This window comes from Siniperca chuatsi, linkage group LG3 (assembly GCF_020085105.1).
Source record: "Siniperca chuatsi isolate FFG_IHB_CAS linkage group LG3, ASM2008510v1, whole genome shotgun sequence".
Taxonomy (NCBI): domain Eukaryota; kingdom Metazoa; phylum Chordata; class Actinopteri; order Centrarchiformes; family Sinipercidae; genus Siniperca; species Siniperca chuatsi.
The window spans coordinates 30,031,159-30,052,685 of NC_058044.1; the positions used below are offsets into that span (position 1 = coordinate 30,031,159).

The following is a 21,527-nucleotide window of genomic DNA, read 5'->3' on the forward strand; positions in this document are numbered from 1 at the left end:
GTAACATGGGAATTAACAGTGAGCAAAATACTTCCTGTGGCTGCTGCTCACAGCGTCTTTTGGCGCCGCGGTCAGGTTAATATTGGAGTGAAAGTTCCTCTGAGTGTCAAATAGAGTGTCAAACGGACGGTTTTTCATCGGAGTTAAGTGAAAGCCCGGTGCTTCTCATACAGACGATAAAGGGTACCTTGTGCATCTGTATGAGACGCCAAGAGGCGTGACAAAACGTAGGACTTTGACGACCTGGGAATGAAATGGGTTGTATAATGCAATAATAGTACACTATATGAAAAGTAATTGCTTTTGAATCACAGATAGATATTTCCACTATTTCCACTTCAAGTCTATTTTCTTCAATTTTACGCACGTAACTACAGTGATTGTGTATTGAGCACTGCCAAAACGTAGGTGACCTACACTCACTACGGTGCCTGAATGCATCCTGTGCAGAGACAGATGGAGGACTGAAGCTGCTGCTGCTCTGCTAACGTGCTGCTTTCGCTGCACCTCCTGTGTAGACATTGCGTAACCAAACGTTAATCATGGCGTTGTCAGATCATAAAGCAGATTTATTTTTCCAACAGTGATGTGTAACAGTTTTGAAAGGCACAGACAGTGTTGTTGTTGTTGCTGTTGGGTGTCAGATCAGAAAACACGTATATGTGTTGTCCTAGACGGCGTGGACAAACAAGTTATTTCGTTTTTATTTACAGTCGCCTTTTCGCTTTAAAGCATCCACATGAGACACACAATAGCATTTGGTCAGAGGAGATCTGAAATGTGTTAGGGTGCCAACCCATTTCAAGTTTAATAAACAATGATAAAAACTTGAAATAAACCTTCAAATCAACTGCCGGTGAGCCAAGGACAAGTGACCAACACAAGTGAGCAAGCCTGCACAAATTGGAGGGTCATTTTTGGCATGTAGCATAAGATTGTTGCAACCCGGGCTTTCCCTCTTAAATGCTCGAACAAGCCAGAGAATAACCACAACATTGTTTATATTTATCTTAAAAATGTGCTTCCATCCAGCATGTAATATCACTTTGGCTTCAGAAAAAATTATGTAATTGCGTTACATCATCCGTAATGAAAGGAGACATTGTGTTTCTGAATGATACACCCCGAGGGGAGCACATAAACATTATATAAGATTTGGAGCAGCACAAACAGGTTGAAAGCTTCCCAATATCTTTAACTCCAGGGCTGTTTCCTGAAATTCAACCCAGTGTTGAAGCTCATCGGTGAGAGTGGCGTGATTAACACAATCAACAATCAGCACATAATCATTTGACACTTCTAAAAGAATTATGTAATATGAAGACCACCCAGACTAAGACTGATCAAAAACACAACTGAGGCAGTAGCTGAGGCAAGGACACTTTGGATAAAATAACAATTTTAGAGCTGGTAAGAGCAGTATACACGAGAGAGTCAGGAGGAGGACTTGATGTTTACAATCTTATTTCATTATGTTTCAAGATAAAGCAAATATATACACATAACAAAACAGATGCCACAGAGATGCTATGTTTGTGCTCTAGCAGCCTTTTGGTATTTAATCAGACTGTTTCTAGGACAGTCATGAGACACATGAGATTATGTTCGTTTTATTTCCCTACTGCTTTTCCTTTTGAGAGATTTGAAAACAGTCATGTTTCTCTGATCAAGACTTTAAGTAGTATTAACGTAATGTTTTTTGTCAGGTGAAAAACTAGCTAAATATTCTTTCTTGTGGTGTTTTATGTGAAAAAAAAATATACTCTGCTAAAGTATCTAAAAACTACAACCTGGTTGTTACATAAAGTGCAGATGATGTTAGCCTGTTGAAGAACAGTACAGTTACTTCATTAACACAAATCACCATATACAACAATCCAGTCTTTAACAGCACATTAGCTGACTAATTAGCTGTTCAGTTAATGATTGCATTAAGCTGGATCCTACTTTATTCTTTCCACACCTTGATAATGTACTGTAACTAATTTCAGTAACTTGCACAACACTGGTTAGAAAGACGTTTGTAACAAACATTAGCATTTTAACGTTATTAGTTACTTCTCTCAAACGTAATTGAATTAGCCTACTTTACCAGTTAGGCTACTGCATATAAAAGGAATTAGTTACTCGGGAAAGTAACTTTTGCACAGCTGAAACAGAATCAACTTTTGGAGAAATGCAACCCGACGTCATGCTGCGGTGGCCAATCCGATCAGACCGGTCAAACTGCTTCACAGTCCTGAAACCAGGCGCTATCCGGGCGGAGTACATGGACCACACTATGATACTCTACCATTTGTGTCCTGGTTTGCTTTATTTCGTGTACCCAGCTTCAGCGTCTGTGTCTGGCCTACAGTCTATGCTGAAAAACAGCGATACCAAGAAGCTTCCTTCGGTTTGTGTTCATTTGTTTTTGAGAGAGAGAGAGAGAGAGAGAGAGAGAGAGAGAGAGAGAGAGAGACATCTGTGGTCAAGCGACCTGTAGATTGAATGAGGAGAGGGAGCACCAGGACTGAATGAAGCGGTCGGGTGACGTTAGATCATAAACCGTAAAAAACGGCGAATAGGCTGTATTTGTCTGCTGTCCTCTGCAGTTGCCCACTGTTTTCAGGTAAGACAAAAATAACAAGGCCATTTAAATTTCAGCAATTGCAATTGCGTTATTTAATTTGAAAAAATAATTAGTTACACTCTTTACAGTTACTACAGTAACGTGTAACTCCCAACACTGTTTATAACAGACTGAAGAGAAAGTTATATCTGCCCAGTATTACCTGAACATTTGACTTAGGCCTTTAGCGGATTTTTAACACAGAGAATACTGTAAACCGTAAAAGAACATTTTTTCATTTTTTTATACTTTGTGGCAGAAAAGGAAGTTATGCATCTCACATATGGGGACCCTAAAGGAAGTGACGCACCTGACCCAGATATGAGGTCTGCAATTGGAGCTTCTTGAGATGTGTAGGTGTTTGAGAACTGTCTGGCAGTTTTAGTGTTGATGAAATGCAAAACACAAGAGGAATACAGTGCTTGAGCAGTTGACAAGATAAGTTTGCATCAAACAACCAGAATAGCAGAGAAATACGAATATTAAAGTTGTTCCAGAGAAGTCTTGTTAAGCTTGACATGTCTCTAGGCTGAACAACAGCAGACTGTTGAAGCAGTTACACCTTCAAAATGGAGTCATGGAGCAACTGGCAGCATTTAAAACAATTTGTAAAAATATGAGCTTATCTCGTACTGTAGCCAGGGGTGCTAGAGGGGCTAAAGAAGTTAAGGTCTGGCAGACAGTCCAGACAGTGGGTTGAACAACAACTCTGAGCCAGATCTCAGTCAAAACAGAAAAACTAATTAAAGAGGTTAAGAAAAAGTAGAAAAAGTAATTTAGAATAAAAGTTTTATTGGAGCGTAATCGTGTATTTAGAGTCATCTGAACAGAGGCGGAATCACTGATCAGGGGTGACGAAGGAGTGAATTTACAGTAAAGGGAATGAGGCTGCAACCACTAAAAGGATGTGAGTAAAGCTAACGGTTGTGATGGAGGCTTTGTAGTAGAATCTGAATGTTGTGAAGGGATCATGCAAACGCACAAGACTGGTCAGATGTATGTGGTTGTGTGAACTATGTGAAAAATCTTTGCTAACATGTGATTGCTCAAGCTTATTGTGTGGAGACTCATCTAAAACATGTTATGTGCTCAGAAGGGACTGCGACAGCCGAAGAGGTCGGTGTGTTTACCGGGGAAACTTCAACTCACAATCCGCTGTATCAGCAGCACCGCTGGCTTTGTGTTTGTTTGTTTGCAGTTGGTTTGTAAGACACCACCAGAGCTACACATAGCCTAATACAGCCTCTATGCTTGACTCAAACAGTTAACTCATAGTCCTTCAGAATGAATGTTTCCCATTACTCAACACACCGACAAACAAGGCCGGTCTGTTGTGCTGGCTCTCTACACTTATCTCTTGCATTAAAATTGAATTAAAGAACACTTTCAAAATGTCTTTGTGTAAAAATCACTTGGATGGGGAGGAGTGGTGGAATTTTAGGCAACTGAATGCTTTCATTCACTTGTTGGGTATCGAGTGAAGTACTCTGTTGGTATCAGTATCACTTTAAGAGTACTGGTTTTGATACTGGTATCGTAACTTTTGAAACGATACCCAGCCCTAGTCGAAATAAATCCTTAATTCACCGCTTTAGATGTGAAAAATATTCTGGGTCTACACACTGTCGCTGCCTCTCTGATGCCCGAACATCCTCTCGCTCCTCTCGGCTCGATGCCTCTCCTGACCCCGCCTGAACGCACCGTGTCTTCGTCATCCCTGGAGTCCTAAATCACCTTGGTACTGTATTCCCTGACGTCAAACTGGCCTCTGTTGGTCTCTGAGGCTGTGTTCGGTCCTGGTCCATTGCCCACTCGCCCGACTCCGGTTCTGGTGCTCAGTCATCTAATAGCACCGTAACTAAGTTAGCTGCACGGCTAACTGAGCTAACTAGCTAATGGCAGCTAGCAGCAGTTATGACCTGACATGCTGCCCCTTATTAATTTAGAATATGAATTCAACAGGTGGAGAGTAGTGTCAATTCTTTCATGTTGCCCCTTTAAGATAAGGGAACGATGGTGGTCATGGCTAAAAGAAACCAACGTTGACTGTTGGTAGGAAATAGGAAATGAACAGTGGTCTCCTGTATCCCATCCCGTGACTTTACAGTTCTGTAACGTCACCCGACTTCTGCTTTTTTAAGAGTCATAATCCCTACAATTTATAAAGGGCTTTGTCACTTGAATGTAAACATTTGTCACTTTTGGGCATTTACTGAGACAACAGGGAGGTCAGCCTCCAGTTTCCACTGTGTCTGGGTAAGTTCAAAAGTAAGAAAAAAAAGCTAATGTTTTAAGCCAAACAATCACCCAGCACCAGAGTTGATGCCCAAATTCAGGTGATCAAAGTTGATGTCAGCCAAGCATGTCTACGAGCAGGCAATCCCAATGTAAACAAAAGTAATTTAATGAAATAAATCATAAGCCAGAGAAATTAGCATATTCAGAAGATGGTGGTAAACACGTTCTTGGTGTTGGTATGATAATATGCTCCACACAGCACATTTAATTTCATGTCATAGCTCATGAAAAGTGATGGCTAAATTTTTCTAAACAGTGCTGAGATTTGGTAGTTTTCTTTACAAGATTTGGTTCCATTTTTTAGGTTTAAGTTACTATTTTTGTAAATCTTTGGGAATGGCCCAAAATATTATCTTTTAAAATCAAAGCTGCACTTATCAATAGTTTTATATTACCAATGAATAAAATTAGTATGTATAATGTGAGTTGTCTGTATTGTGACAAAAGCACAGATAATTATCACCTGACTCTGCAGTGGAGCTGAAAGAACATTTCAGCATCTTTCAGCTCATTGTTTTGCTTTTACAACTTTATTGTTTTGGTTCAGTTTCAGTGCTCTCATGAACAGAGCAGCAGCAGCCAGATGTTTTCAGTGAAAAAGCTCTGATAAACCCACTGTACACCATCTGCCTACCAGCAAACTACACACTGACAAAGTTAGCGATGAGCTGGTGAACATAGTGGAGCATTTAGCAGCTCAAATATTTCCTTTAAGAGTTTGTGGAGACCAAAACAGACCTCAATGTAGAGTGAATACTGGACTTTCATTTATCTGGTGACAACAATGACAGAGTAACTCATATGATTCATTGTTTTGAAGAAGACTAAAGAAGACAGTGAACAATGTCACGCAACATGGTAATACTGAACTCATGATTGAATGTTGTCTTCCACATTGCATGAAATGCATGCTGTATGGACACCGCCATTAACTAGTGATGAAAACTACTGTATTGAGAGGCAATTACAGAACACAAATACAGTGAATGGCTTTTACTGAAAAAAATGCAGACCATAGATAGTATCAAACATGGAGTTTGATGTAACGAAAACCCTGAGGACTATAACTTTAAAAAACAACACAATCCAGAACATATTTTTTTATTTCATATCATTAAAGGAAATTCCTTGTGGTGTCATATATGATTTTACTTATTTTGAACCCCCCCACCCCTTCCTGAGGTGGGCAGGGCCAGCAAATTAAGCCAGACCACCAATCAAGTTGGAGCTATAATGTAAGCGACAGAGATGTGGATTATGACATCAGCGCTGAGTTGGCTCTTAATCACCCTGGGACTAAAAAGAGGGTCTATGGAGAGACTTCCCTTTCCCAACAGAGAGCATGGGAAAAGTCCCAGATGATACTGCTTGACGTCAGTGCAAAGCCCACAACTTTTTCACTGAATATTCCCCACAGCAGGTGTTAAGGGGGGTTTTGGGTACCTGTGAAAGTACTGGTGGTTTACAGCTGGGACCTGGGATATGCTTGTTTCTCAAGTAGGCTACTATTAGTAGCTCCCCCTCCTTACTTCCTCTTTTTCTCTCTCTTACTTATGCACACTCACTCATACACAATCTCTCTCACGCCCACTCTCATCCTATCGCTCCATAACTCCACTATAAAGCTCTTGTAAATGTCCCATGGCCAGGCTACTGGTGACAGATGGTAAAGGCGGGATGAAAACTCCCCAAATAAATATGTAATCCCTTCCTCACATGGGCTGTGGCACAACGCAAAGATTATCCCCTCTGGCCTCCTTGTGTGTGTATGTATAAAATGAATTGAAAGCAGTGCCTGTGTGTGTTTGAATGGCAGCCTGTGCTTTTTGAGTGGCAGAGGTGATGAAAGCAAATCAAGTCATGTGTTCAAATTTGATTGGAATGTATTCACAAATCATATGAAAACTTATTTACTATGTCATCATCAGTGGAACAAAGAGCTCGGATCTATGAGCACACAAGACAGTTTCACACATCAGCAACACTAAAAATGTTAAAATTAGAAAAAAGTGATCTATAGTTTTAGTTCCTCGATTTGAGTGCCTCTTTGGGGTTTTCCTACCTGTATGGCAACCAGGACACAATTATGGCACTTTTATGATCATAAGCCTTGTAACTGTTGTCCAAGCACAAACATGTGTTGACTTCCCCTCATAAAGATATGAACATTACATGCTTTTATGCACAGTGACAGATGTGTTTTACTGGTACCATTCTGTGATATGGGAGCAAACAGCCCGCCCTGTGTACTCAGCAGCTCCACAGAGCTTATGAGGATAGAGGAAGTGGAACAAGAGCCACCTCACCCACTCAAATATGTCATAATTATTATATGAATGCAATTAAAGAATAATTCCAGTTTATTACAACGTGGATCTTAGGTTCATAGTTTTGGCCATCATTCCTATTGTTATGATAACACTGTACTCACCAGTGTACTTGGCCAGGATATAAAAAAAGACTTTGACGATAAGAAACACTTTCAGACTAGTTCTGTTGGGAATGTCTAACAGAGAGTCTTTACCCTTGAAGCCTTTTCTCTTGTAAAAATTGAACATGAAAGACTTTCATTAAAGCAGATCATAAAGCCCACATTTGTATAGCTTGTTGCAGTCACATCCTCACACACTCTCCTTTCTGGCTCATGGAAGCTGTCAGAATAATCTTTCCTGGTAATCAGCATTTTTTCAGTCTGTATTCATTGGGAGTTGTTTTGTTAGGAATAGATTTCCTCTGTGGCAGCAAAACACGTAACATGAGCGGTCAGAGACTCCAATAAGTTAAACTGGGCTAACTAAACATTTTTAGTGCTGACTAACTCTGAAAGGTGACCCCCTAAAGTAAGGGGGCACTAGTAACTCATGGAAGACAGCAGCGGCAGTAAATGGTCCAGAAAGAAGTTTGCGTGGGGATGCGGCAGCAAGGCACCTGGAGAAGATGAGAGCAAATTGCTGAGAGGAAGATCACGTAGAATGACCTCTGGCGGGCAAAGCCACTCCGCATCAAGTTCTTGGTCCAGGCGGCCTATGATGTCCTCCGCAGCCCATCCAACCTACACTGCTGGGAACCCGCTGTTCCACATAAAGGGGACCCTCGAGCACATCCTGAGCTGCGGCCCAAAGGCTCTAGGGGAGGGCCGATATCGTTGGAGGCATGACCAGGTGCTTAAGACCATCGCAGAAGCCATCTGCAATGCCATCTCCAGCTCCCGGTGGTCCAAAACTCAGAAGCACACCATCAGCTTCGTGAGAGCAGGAGAGAAGCCAGGCACAACCCCTTCAGTGGCATCCGGGCTTCTCAGCACGGCACAAGGCTGCCAGCTGTTGGTGGACTTGGGAAGACAACTCAAGTTCCCCCAGCAGGTTGTCAAGTCCTCCCTGAGGCCAGGCGTGGTTCTGGTATCAGAGGAAACAAAGAACATCACTTCGGAGCTAACTGGGAGGAACGCATGGAGGAGGCCTTCGAGCAGAAGAGAGGAAAGTCCAATGGACTAATCAGCGTCTGCCACAGACAAGGCTAGAGGAGCAGGTGCTTTCCTGTGGAGATCGGGTGCAGAGTCTGTGCAGGGCAGTCCTTCTGCAGAGCCTATACTGCACTCGGTATCACAGGGGAGAGGAGAAGAGCCATCCACAACAGCACGGAGGCTGCAGAGAAAGCCTTCAGGTGGCTCTGGATAAAGAGAGCGGATAGGTGGGAGATTGCTGCAAGGGCACAATCTGAGGCCTGATCAACCTCAGCTGGGTCACCTGGGTGAGGGTGTCTGATGTTGAGACCCGAAACACCCGATGACCTCAGTGTACATCACTGATGATGTGACCTAGCTAAGCATCAGAAGATGTATCATATTCACAGAGACACACTATCACACACAGAAAGTGTAACTTAATTGCACACAATGGAAATTGTCAATGTAAAGATGCTATGTAGATGTTGTTTTTACAGTATTACACTCATATTTTCCTTTTCAAAAGTATCACATTATAGTCACATTTAACTTTTCCAGCATGCAACAACATGCAAAATGAAGTGTAATGCACCCTTTTTAATCTAAAAATAATCGCCTTCCTGTCACAATGCTCTCAATACTGGAAAGAGCAGACCATCACTTCACATCCTGATTGACTTGTTGTCATTTTGCCAACATTTACTTCCACATTTCTGACTTTCTTTCCAACTTCTTCTCTTTTTTAATTGTGCAATCAAAACCATTTGTGTGGTTTTCTTCTTTTGATCTGGTGCCATATAGAAAAGCTGTTTGTTTGGTGGTCTGGTCGGAAAGAAAAACATTTATTTTTTTATTTTTTTACATTTCAAGCATTAGGTCACATTAGGACAAGGTATTGGCCTCTCCAAGTCAGTTCATTTTCCAACCACAATGGCTCCACTCTGCAGAGCGGCTCACCATAAAATGCTTTTATGTTCTATTTCATTTGATCCTAGTTGAGTAACAAGATTTGATCTTATATGAATTAAGATATTATCAGTGCTCAACACACTATTCAGTTATTGGAAAAAAATGTTTCAAGTATTTCCATTGCACAAATCATTATAGACATTTGATGCAACAAGGGCGAATTTAACATTTTATCAGCGTGGTTCCACCTGAATAGAGTGCTGTTTGGAGGTTTTGAGCATCAACATATGATCTAATATAACTATTTCTAAAAACAAAATAAATAAATCCTAAGAGCAAAAAATAAAAGTTAAAGATCCCAAATAGGTTGATAACTTGCAATCTAGACACAGGGCCACATTAACCTGCCAGGAGGCCCTGGGGCAAATATTAGCTGTGGGCCCCTATCTACTTCTCTTACTGACCCTTTCCTCCGACTCTATGGGCATTGTGTATGTACCCTTTTCTTTTGTGGTATTTTGATTGACCACAAATTCATTTAAGAATATGCACCATGTAAACATAATATCAACTGAAAAAATAAAGGTATTTAAACTGTATTCTGACACAAGACGGAAAAGAAAGGATAAAAAAACTGCAGAAGCCACCTTAAGGCCCTTATCATTTCAGTTATTGTGTTGTAGTAATAACAACAAACTTAAACTAATTAAACTAAACTAATTAAAATTAAACTAATTTGCAAACCATTCTTCAAGAAATTACATTTACAACTAGCCTACATATAATTATATAATCAGGGTGGATGGCAGGTGCACAAAGTGCAGGACTTTGATAGTGGAGCACTGTGCACCATCTTTCCAGCACCAAAGCAGCCAGATAAAGTTAGCAACTAGCTTGTGAACATAGTGGAGCATTTAGCAGCTAAGAGCCAGATATTTCCCTCAGGAGCAGTTAAAGACAAAACAGAGCTAAAAGGAGGCTGAATATTGTACTTACATTCATCATGTGGCTAGACATGACTCTGAATGAATGCTAATGTTGCTCGATATCTGCTGGATGTCTAAAAAGAAAACAGTTTGTTAACAAGTTCGCCATATTAATTTAAAGGGTGATAGTGTGTCAGTGTTGTGTTTACAGCTTGTTTCTTGCCCTCAAGCAGCCAAAAAATTGGTTATTGCCGGTTAAAGGTTAAAGGTCATGGTTTTGATTACATGTTAATAAAGTTAACCGGCCGTGTCTTGTGCTGCCCTAACCTTAACCAAGTGTAACAAGTAATTAAAAAAGTGTAATAGTGCTTTAGTTGTTATGAGCAGATGTTGAGTTGCAAGAGTGGATATTACAGGAAAAATAAATAAAATACATTGTCAGTATGTATACCTGTATACCTTGCGACTTGCCAGATATGTTAATTAACAATGTTTCCTCATTACGTTTCCTTCAAAATGTATTTGTAGTTGGAAATTAAACCTGGAACCTTTGAAGTTGCCCCTAGGCAGTTTCCCACTTTGGTTGTTTGTCAAACCTTGCCTGGACAAAATCTTAATGTCTAAAAAAAGAAATCTATAAAAAAAGTCATAATTTACCCAGTTCCATTTTGTTCTGAGAACTTCACCAAAGAAAACAAAAAAAGAGTTAGACATTTATAGCTCCATTCTCACAAAACATCACAGCTGTACCTGAAGCCCAGAATGCTGAAAATGTTCCCTTGGAAAATCATGGTACTATAAAACCAAACACTACCGCCGACCCGTGTGAGTTTGCAATTCACCTTGATCCTGTCATTTGAAAAACATTCATAAAATGACAAGAAGCCATTTTACACCATTCAAATACTTCTATGAATCCTTGACCTAAATTTAACATACCATGTCCTGCATCTATTCTGAGGTTTCCATGATTCACTACGTTTTTACAGAACTCATTGTGCATGTATAGGACACATGATCGTGATTCAAGTCGAGATTAATTATTTCACTTCTTCCCTTATAAAAGCTGTGGAGCTGCTGACTACACAAGGCAAGCTGCCTGTCCCCACATCACTGCAAAGTACCATTAAAACACATCTGTCGGTGTGCATACAAGCGGGCAATATTCCGATCTTTATAGAGGGAAGTCAATACATTTGTACTCTTGGATAACAGTTACAAGGCTTGAGATTAAAAAAGTGCCATAATTCTGTCCTGGTTACCGTAGTGTAAGGGCAGGAAGACAAATATTGTCAACCAAAGCAACCATGGAGCCATTACATGAATAAAATTTTCACTTTCACACAGTTCTAGGAATAAAATTGCATAATTTTATCAATTTCATCGAATATTTCTGACAACATATGACATGAATAGACTAGAATATAACAGGTTGCTGTATTTTCAAGAGCAAACAATGCATCATTGTCACCAAGGCACTCTTAAGCAATTTCAAAATGCATTAATAACAATCTTGTGATAGCTCCTTGCCTTTGCGTTGTCTTATATAAGTATGACACATTGTCTAACCTAGTGAGCTCATCTAGCACAGGCAACTGTCTGGGTTTGAAAATGCAGGCCTTTTTTTATAAATAATGTTTACAAAGTGTGAATGCTGCATTGCAGTGCCAGAGGAGCTCATATCCTCCCAGGAGTGACGATGTGCCTCTCTATCACCTCTCGGTATTTGTGTTTCTTATTTAGGCGAGGTGTTAAGGATGTTCGAAAACACTCCGGCCAGGCAGCTGTACTGTCGGTGCCACGTTGCATAAGCGAGGTCAACTGTCACATAAAGAAAACAGAGAGGTCACTGCTATGGCAAGGAGTGTAGAAAATAGTTTAAATGTTTTCTGAATATTGTGTCTTTTGTAGTTTTGACTCCACTTGACTATGCAGTGCTTGGAATATGATCTAAGGTTCTCTAATTGCTAAACAAATACAGTATAATTTAATTTAATGACCACTTCCCAAAGAGTAAGTACACTTAGTTCTAATTAGGCTTTGTCCTAAGTTCATAGGGTCATATAACAGTTTCCTATTACATCCAAACTCATTAATTTCACCAGACGTTTGCCTTTTTAATTTCTTCAAGAAATGCTACCAAACAAAGAGTTAGGTTCTACTTATGTAGGTCCTATTCAGCAGAAACAAATAGGGGCTATATAGCACAAAATCCAGAAAACAAAGTTGAAATATAGCGACCATGGTTGTACATTGTTGTTAAAATAAACATTGCAGAGCAGATTTATGTTAATTGATCTTGTGGCCCCTTGTGTGCAGTAGAGCTAGATGAAAACACAACACAGACTCATTAAAGTTGTTATGTTGTTAAGTTGTTGCTACCATGTTAGCAAGCAATTGCTCATTTACACATCCAGCAGACACAGAGCACCACTGGCATTTGAAATCGTGTTCCGGGCCATCTGATGAATGTCCAATAGTCACTCTCCTTTTAGCTCTGTTTTGGTCTCCACCAGCTCCTAAAGGAAATATCTGGCTCTTTAGCTGCTAAATGCTCCTCTATGTTTACCAGCTAGTTGCTAACTTTATCTGGTTGCTTTGGTGCTGGAAAGGTGGTGTACAGTAGTTTAATGCCATGTTCATGTCGTACTGTTCAGCCCATAATTATCAGCAGCCTTATCAGGTAGTCATATCAAAAGAAAGTCCAATATTAACATCAGTATAATAGATTTAGCTATTTCCAGTCAGAGATTGGCAGGAACCGAACATGTGGTGGCATCTAGGACACTCTGGACAAACAGATGGGTAAATTCTGGCCAATTTATCATTAGAATAGTGTAGTCGATTAAATATTTTCAATTGTATCAGATTGTGTCTCACACAGAAAGATGAAGGATGGATTAGTGAAACAGCGGTCTCCCACAGTTCATCTGAGATTTTCTCACCTATATCTAATTCCCAAGAAACCCTGTTGTTGTTCCACGTGGGGGAGCATATGTTCTGTATCATGTCATACACTTTAGAAATGATTCTTTGTTATATGGATTGAGATTAAGAATGGCATGTGTCGGGCCTTTCTGGGGGGATTGGGGTAGGAGGAGAAATATTTTGAGGCAAAACGCGAGCCTGGAAATAACAGAAGTAGTGGGATTTTTTTTATATTGTAGTCCTGGCACAGAGAACTGAATGACCTAAATGTGTCATCATCAAATAAGTCAGCAAAAAAGACCAATCCACAACTATGCCAGGCCTTGAATGCCAGATCTAATTGTGAGGGTGGAAAGAGATTTACATGATTTATTACAGGATTTAGATTATGACTTTTCCGATTCAAAGGTAATGGGGGCACCAGCAAGGAGATTGGAGAGATAGGAAGGCTAGATTGTAATTCCATGGTTGACCACAGAGGTCCCTCTCCATCTACAAATATGGTGATCCGGTATATAAATTTAGAAATATTTGCTGACCAATAGTAATGCAAAAAATTGGGCAGACCTAGCCCACTCTCTGATTTGGACCTCTCTAGACTCGCTTTCCAAATCCGAGAGGGGGATTTATTCCAAATGAAGGTAGATATAAGACGGCCCACCTGTTTAAAAAAGGATGTTGGTAAAAAAAATGGGGATCATCTTAAATAGGTATGAAAACTTGGGCGATATTGTCATTTTAAATGAATTGATGCACCCTGCAAGGGAGATGGGAAGGTTTGACCAATGTTCCAGGTCTCCCTTTGCATGCTCCAAAAGCACTGTAAAGTTAAGTTTAAAAAGTGCTTTAAATGAACTTGTAACACAAATCCCTAGGTATGTAAAGCATTCCTGTTCGACTTTAAAAGGGAATTGGTAATAGGTACTTTGTTTGGCTACCTTACCTTAACAGGGAACAGTAGGCTTTTTGACAGGTTCAATTTGTAGCCTGAAAGCTTTCCAAAACGTTTTAGAAGGTCCAGGAGGTGAGAAAGACCATTAATTGGGTCTGTAATATAGAGAAGCAGGTCATCTGCATATAGCTTGTGAGTGGTTCCAGTCCTGTTGATCCCCTGAATCCCCTGATGGGATATATCATACAAATATGGGGACAGGCAACATCCCCAACAGGTTCCTTTATGAAGAGCAAAATAATCAAAAGTAGTACCATTTGTGCGCACAGAGGCCATAGGGTTTAAATAAAATTTCTTGATCCAGTCAAGGAAGGCCGGCCAAAACCCAAATTTCTCCAGGTCTATTAGCAGATACCCCCTCTCAATTCTGTTGAACGCTTTTTCTGTGTCAAGGGAAACAATGACTTCGGGTTGGAGCTCAGGGTGGGCAGAAGACAAAACATTTAAGCTGCGTTTCCACTGCAGGAACTTTCCCCAGGGACTAGGAACCTTTAGAGAAACTCAGTGCATTTCCACCGCAGGGAACAGGGTTTAAATTAAGTTCCAGGGACATTATTTTACCCCCCAAAAGGTCCCTGCTCGGGGAGTAGTGCTTTCCAAAAGTACAGGAACTTTCAGGGTGGGGCTTACTGCGTTGAACATGTCTGATTGGTCGAGCTCCGACTGGCGGAGCAGACAGTGGTTTGACTGTCTGGATCGATGCGTTGCTGGGTCACAGGCAAGCCTTCTCTGGAGCAGCGGCTCAGCTCCTGCACTGTTGGAAGCCATGGTGGATCTGGAAATGACCAGTCAGTTGAAGGTATGATGCTTGTTAAATGCTATAACGTTAACTGTTGTCATGCTATTGCTACCCTAGCCAAAAGCTAACATTAGCTACATGCTAAAGCCAACCCCTCATGGTGTAGAATCGTGGGGTTCGTTAATACAAGGCTTGGCTAAATCAATCATACAAAATGTTGTCGCAGTGAGACACAACGTGTTTTTCAGATAAAATGGGTGGGCACACTGACATGCAGGCTGCAGACACTAGTGCGTTTACTTCTGCGACCACCAGCAGCCCTCGTCTTATGCCTAACAATAGAGTTATGCAGCTGTGTGATGGGTGGAACCTAATGGGGGAAATTTGCCTAATCTTTGCGGGTCTTCAGACCTCAGTGGAAACACAGACAACAATGGGCTGAAGGAACTTTTAGTTCCTTGAAAAGTAGCTCCTGGGAATAAAGGTTCTGGGTACTTTGGGTGGAAATGTGGCTTCAGTAACCTTCTCATGTTGAAAAAAAGACTGTCGACCAGAAATACAACCCGTTTGGTCCTGGTTGATAAACATGGACATTATTTATTCCAAATAGTAAGTATTTTATAATTGCAACAGAGTAGGCTGATTGGTCTGTAAGAGCCACAGTCCAAGAGTTTTTTAAAATCATTTTCAATAGCAGTGATATTGTAGCTTCAGGGAGGGATTGGGGCAACCCCCTACTGGAGAGTGTTTCGTCATACATTGATTTTAAAATAGGGGCCAATTTATATGAGAACACCTTATAAAACTCAGTAGGAAACCCATTGGGACCAGGCGCCTTCCCACTTTGCATGGATTTAATCGCATGTATGATATCATTTGCTGATATGGGGCTATCAAAGGACATTTTTGTCTTTGTGCTCAAGGTGGAAATGTCTAAAGAGTCGAGGAATAGAATTACTTGGGATGAGCCTGCATCTGCGTCTGAGAAATATAAGTTGGAGTAGTACCATTTAAACTGATCATTTATGGATTGCATGATGTTCAATTTCGGCCTATACTTGACTGGTACAGCCTGCTTGAGTACTTTTTGCTTTAACTGATATGCTAATAATTTACCTGCTTTTTCTCCATGCACATATTAGAGATTGTTTAGATTTTAGCAGAAGCTTCTCTGCTGGTGTAGTAGAGAGATTGAATTCAGTCTGGAGCAAAGGCTTTTCTTTGAATAGGGCTGGATTGGGGGAGAAGGCATATCTGCTGTCAATTTCCAGAATGTGCTGGGATATATATATATATATATATATATATATATATATATATATATATATATATATATTGTATATATATATACATATATACAATCTGTTTAGAGTGCTGTTTGTTCTTGTAGGCAGTGTATGAAATTACCTGCCCTCTAATATAGGCCTTCAGAGCTTCCCAGACCGTGCACTGTGATATTCCTGGGGTGTTATTTATTTCAAGAAAGACATCACTTTGTTCATTAAGAAGTGTTTTGAACTTGTGGCATGAATAAAGGACGGGATCTAAACGTATATCAGTTTGGACTGGAACATTATCCGATATGACAATGCTGTGGTATTGGCTGTTGCAGACAAATAGCAGCAGTCTATTGTCTATCAAGTAATAATCTAATAATTATCTATTCTCAAATAGCTAAGGTGAACTGCGGAGAAAAATTTGCATTGTTATATATGTGAGCCATATGTGGAAACAGTTGTGTTGTCGTGATGAGGCAAAATAGGTTTAAGACAGCACATGTTTGAGGATTTGTCACCTACATTTTGCAGACTGCAAGTTGGATCAGTTTCACCACTTACGATAAATCTGAAATCACTGATCTAAAGTTTTGTGTGGGAGGTTTTTCTATATCTAAATAGAGGGTCTACAGATAGATTGTGTGGTATGCTATACAGATTGTACAGCCCTTTGAGGCACATTTGTGATTTTGGGCTTCATAAATAAAATTGACTTGACTTGATCTTTGGTTTGAGTCGACAATAATACTCACTAATGCGTACTGTACAGTATGTGAACTGGTGAATACATCTGTTTGTATATGTATAAGTGTGTGTGTCAGTATGTGTATGAGGTAACAGCATGCCCTTGTGGTGCCCTCGCAGTAGTATCATGTAGTAGAGTGAACTGAGCTCAGTTTGATCTAATGAAAAAGCGATGATGTGCAGCTCAGACTGGCTGTTTAAGTCCTCACTCCTGTCTCTGTCTAAATGGGCTGTGTCACAACTCAATGAAGCAAACCATGCCAGCCTATTAAACACTTTCCACAAACACATTTTCTGTGATGTCATTGGTGCTGTGAGTTAATAAGGATGAAAACCAACTGCACAACTTTGACCTCTTAGTGTTACGACTGCCATTCAAAGTCAAACTCTCTCTCTCACTGTTAAAGTGTCCATGAGAAAGACATTAAATTAACTAATTTTCCTGGTTGGATACATTTTCAATTTTTTTTGCTATTTTTAGTTTGCAGGTATTACACATTTATCACTTTACTCAGGCAAGACATTCTGAGTGAGGTGGGGTTCATCTCTAAAAAGATGGAGAAATGAGCTGTAACTAAACTGTTGTTTACCCATGAGGAATTACTCTACAGTACATCTTGTTCGGTGGTGCATTTGCATTTCCCATGTCTGCCTCTCTCTCTTTGTCTAGCACTCACTCTGTTTTTCCATGGACACACACACACATTATCACACTACATGTCTCCTTCAGCTACATCTGTTTGTATCTCAGTTTTTCTTGTCTGTCTGCATGCACTCAGAGTGAACATACGGAGGCTCGTACTTTCAAACATTATGTTTGTGTCAGCGGCTGCGACTGAACACCACGTTGAAGTGCATTTGGTGATGCAGCATCCCTGAGGATGACTCTTGTCTAAATGCAGTCCCACTACATTTCTGTCACATGACCAGTTGTGCTCAGTGGCATTTAAAGCATCATAGATTATAATACTGGCTCATACACTAATATGTCACTGATGAGGAAACAAAAACTGAGTCCAGTACAAAAGCCAAACAATACTGCTATAGGAACAAAATCCTTGTATGTTTTCATGTCATCTAAACTTGATACAGTACACGTGCAGGCAAAAAAATTAACAAACAAATATTTTGTACCATGTCTTTTTCGAGTTACATACTGCTAACAGGAAATAGCTACAGCCCTGCAGCCTGAGACAATTGAAACTCACTATGAAGCTCCATAAAGCCGAGGGGAGCTGCAGATTCAGGTGAAAATGTACTTACTTCACTACGAGCGACCCCTTTCACATTGTCACATTGTTTTCACATTGTCATTCGATGCATTCCTAATATAAAAATAACTATTACAGCTGCTTTAAGTAAAAATCACAATACCGGAATGTAAAAATACTCCATTACAGGTAAAAGTCCTGTATTGGAAATGTTACTTATGTAAAAGTACCAAAGTATTATTGGCAAAAATGTACTTAAAGTATTACAGTATTAGTACTGTAAGTAATGTCCCCTGATGCATTAACATGGGTAGTTAACTTTAACAGACTTTTGTCTGATATACATTGATATAGATGAAAAATAAACTAAGGCAGAAACTGATGATTACTGTGCCAATAATTTTTCATTCAATCCATTAATCATTTTGTCCATGAAATGTTGAAAGATATTGAAAAACATACCTGTCACAATTCCCCAGAGCCCAAGGTGACATCTTGAAATGTCTTGCTTTGTTTGACCAAAGCCCAAAGATATTCACTTTGACAATATATGACCAACCCCCCACCCCCCGAGCAAATCCTGTCCTGAACTGTACTCTAAGAATTGATTATTGAAATGAATGTCTCTTACAATATTAGGCCCCTAGCATAACATTGCAGAGAAGTGAAAAAACTGCCTATAGTTCAAATACTACACAGAATTTCGATATACTTTTGTGGTTTATGTAAGTAATCAGATTATAAACTGAATATGTGACTGAGTGTGTTCATCATCTCCTCGGCTGAGCATTGATCTGCAGATATCTCTGTTCCATATCCAACCAATCGCTGTGCACCGTCCAAACACCAACCTAATAAACTGGGATGCAGAGCAGCACAAACACATCCCCGTCTTTTCATTACTGAATGGCTGCCAGTGACGTCGTCTGGTCCTCATCCCAATCAGCTATCATCTCCTGCTGATAACGCACTCTGGAAACCATCACCATGGGAACTGTTGCACATGTTATGGGTGGTTGTCAAGGAAACCTGGCTGAATAATAGCCCCTCTTTTCTCATGCACAGCCTTGCCTCTTTTCGTCTGACTCACTTGTTCTGCGCCGTGTTCCCGTGAAAATAGCCGTGCACTCTAAGAGAGTGTGGTTGAGATAGAGAAAGAGGATGTGAAAGGGCAAACCGTGTACTTATGGTGATTATCCCGATGACAGCTCCGTTTTAAACTGTTCCCCCAGGCTCATTTTCCCTCTGTAATCCAGATGTAACAGTGGGATCAGGAGGGGGGGGGGGTGTGGAGGTGGACTTTTTTGAACGTTACCTGAATGTTTTACACATGTGACTCAGCCCAGAGGGTCCTGGAAAGAGCTTGAGAGCGAGTATGTGAGAATAATAAGTTTGGCTGTACAAAGCACATTTTATTGTTTAACTTTTGATTAAAGTAATCAGATAAATTTTGTTACTTTAGCTGGACTTTGTACTGTTAAACACCTGCCTAACTTCATTATTTTTCCTCCTCCATGTATAAATATATGTTTAGCATGCACCCCAATTAATCCCAGTTAATTTATGTATATCATGAAGTTTATTCTTGACCTTGGAAACAGCAGCTGACAAAACACACCTCGATGTCCATTTAGTAGGTATTCTGGAGCTTTAGATTGTATCACATGATCTTCTTTAGCAGATGGAATTGCTGAAGAAGAGTTTTTTTTTTCTGAACACTTCTCGTCAAAGTTCATTCTTTAAATGGACCTTTGGAGGTTAGTTTTGTTTTGTCATCTGGTTTTGAACTGGTCAAGAATAAAAGTTTGAAGATCGCCTTTTATCCAAATTGGATGAGAAGTCCTTAAAGTGCAATTCCATGACAAATGGACAAACTCCATCTGCTGAAGATCATGTGACATGTTAGAAAGCTTCAGAGCAGCTTCTAAATGGACCTTCACGTGAGATTGTTTTTTAACTCATGCACAGATGGCAACAGGTTAATCTTGCCATGGGGTTGGGGGAGGAGAGTCAAGGGAAATAATAAAATTAAAAAAGGGTTTTATTATTTTATAAATATAAAGAAGTTAAGAACCGGTCTGTTTATGAATTTCTTCTGTATTATAACAAAAGTTATAGCTGTGTGTTTGCCCTTTGAGAAGCTGCCACTGGCTGCAGATCAGACCACACCTTACCTACATGCCCCAACCATCCCAACGACCTTAAACCCAAACAAGCACCAGGCCCGACTTGTGCAGCCTGAGACGGGAGCTGTTCTTCAGCACCACCTGCCAACTGATACAGGTGCGTGACTTCAACACCTTTCCACATTAAGCTCCGTCCTCCACATACAATAGCCCATTTCAGTTCAGTTTTCTGGCAGAAGCTGTGTAACACACATAAACTAGCCTACTCGTTTTTAACCACGTACGTTCATAATTAGGTGCCAAGTTATGAAGATGAGTTATCAGTCATTTAGTAGTGTGTTTGTGGTGCTTACTGACCTTTCTGAGAGTTTCGAAGTCTGTGAAACCCCTGCTGTGGTCCTCTTTGCAGCGTCGATATGCCCGATACATTATTGCCCATGACAAGAAGCTGACAATAATTCACCGCGGCTTTGACGGACGTCTGTTTATCGGACTGCTGACTGCTGGCTGGATCCCGCCGAGACAGCTTCCTCCGAAGTAGTCAAATAAACACTTTCCTCCTCAGCCGTGGACAGGAGTGAATGTGTAGTTGTTTCTAATGACGTCCTCCACTCATCACCAAACGACAAAAGCGAAAGAGACAAGCAGCAGGCACAGGTGTGTGAAGTCAGAGTGCAGCGAGAATATGAGGATGTTGAATCCAGGATGGAGCTTTTGGCTTTTCATCAGCGGAATTTAACGACTGAATAATCCTTTTCAGCAAGCCCTAAGTGATCCCACACAACCGCTGAGATCACTGAATTAGTATGCTTTATTAAAACAGTGTAAGAAGTTCAACAAATAGCGTTTTTGATAGAGGCTACTGTAGTATGCTGTATTAAAAAAAAGTACTTTGTTATTATAGGGTGGAATTTGTGAAATAAAAGAAGAGAAAACAGACTAGAAAAATAATAATAAGCAGGACTACAGGCCTGGCTATCATCTAACACCTACAACTGCAACTCCAGCTCAGCGTGGACGACCTGCATTCCTCTAAAAGGGCAAGTCTGGAAATATCAAACAAGTGCAAAACATACATCATAATGAGCGTTTTATCATGGTTCATGAATTGTGTAAAGCTGCCATCTAGTGTAAATCAACAATAAACAATAAAACAAAAGAAGCCACTGACAGTTTGGGCTAGCTTTCTACTTATGCGTTCTATCCAAAATCTGATCCAAAATCTCAACAGAAGTCTACATAAAGTCTATTTTTCACAGCTTTGCTTAAATTATAACATCTGAACAAGTATAATTTTCATGGTTGAAATGCAGTGGTGCAATGCAACTAAGTACATTTGCTCATGTACTGTACTTTTAAGG

At 40.3% G+C, this 21,527-nt stretch overlaps 1 protein-coding gene across 1 annotated transcript in view; it reads right to left on the minus strand.

The window, feature by feature from the left end:
- neurl1aa (neuralized E3 ubiquitin protein ligase 1Aa) overlaps nt 1–20,651 on the minus strand; it is an 89,161-nt gene extending 68,510 nt beyond the window's left edge. The window contains exon 1 of the mRNA XM_044191255.1: nt 20,524–20,651. Coding sequence (XP_044047190.1) covers nt 20,524–20,605 — 82 coding nt within the window. The 5' untranslated portion in view covers nt 20,606–20,651. The remainder of the gene's footprint in view (nt 1–20,523) is intronic.
- Between the last annotated feature and the right edge of the window lie 876 nt (nt 20,652–21,527).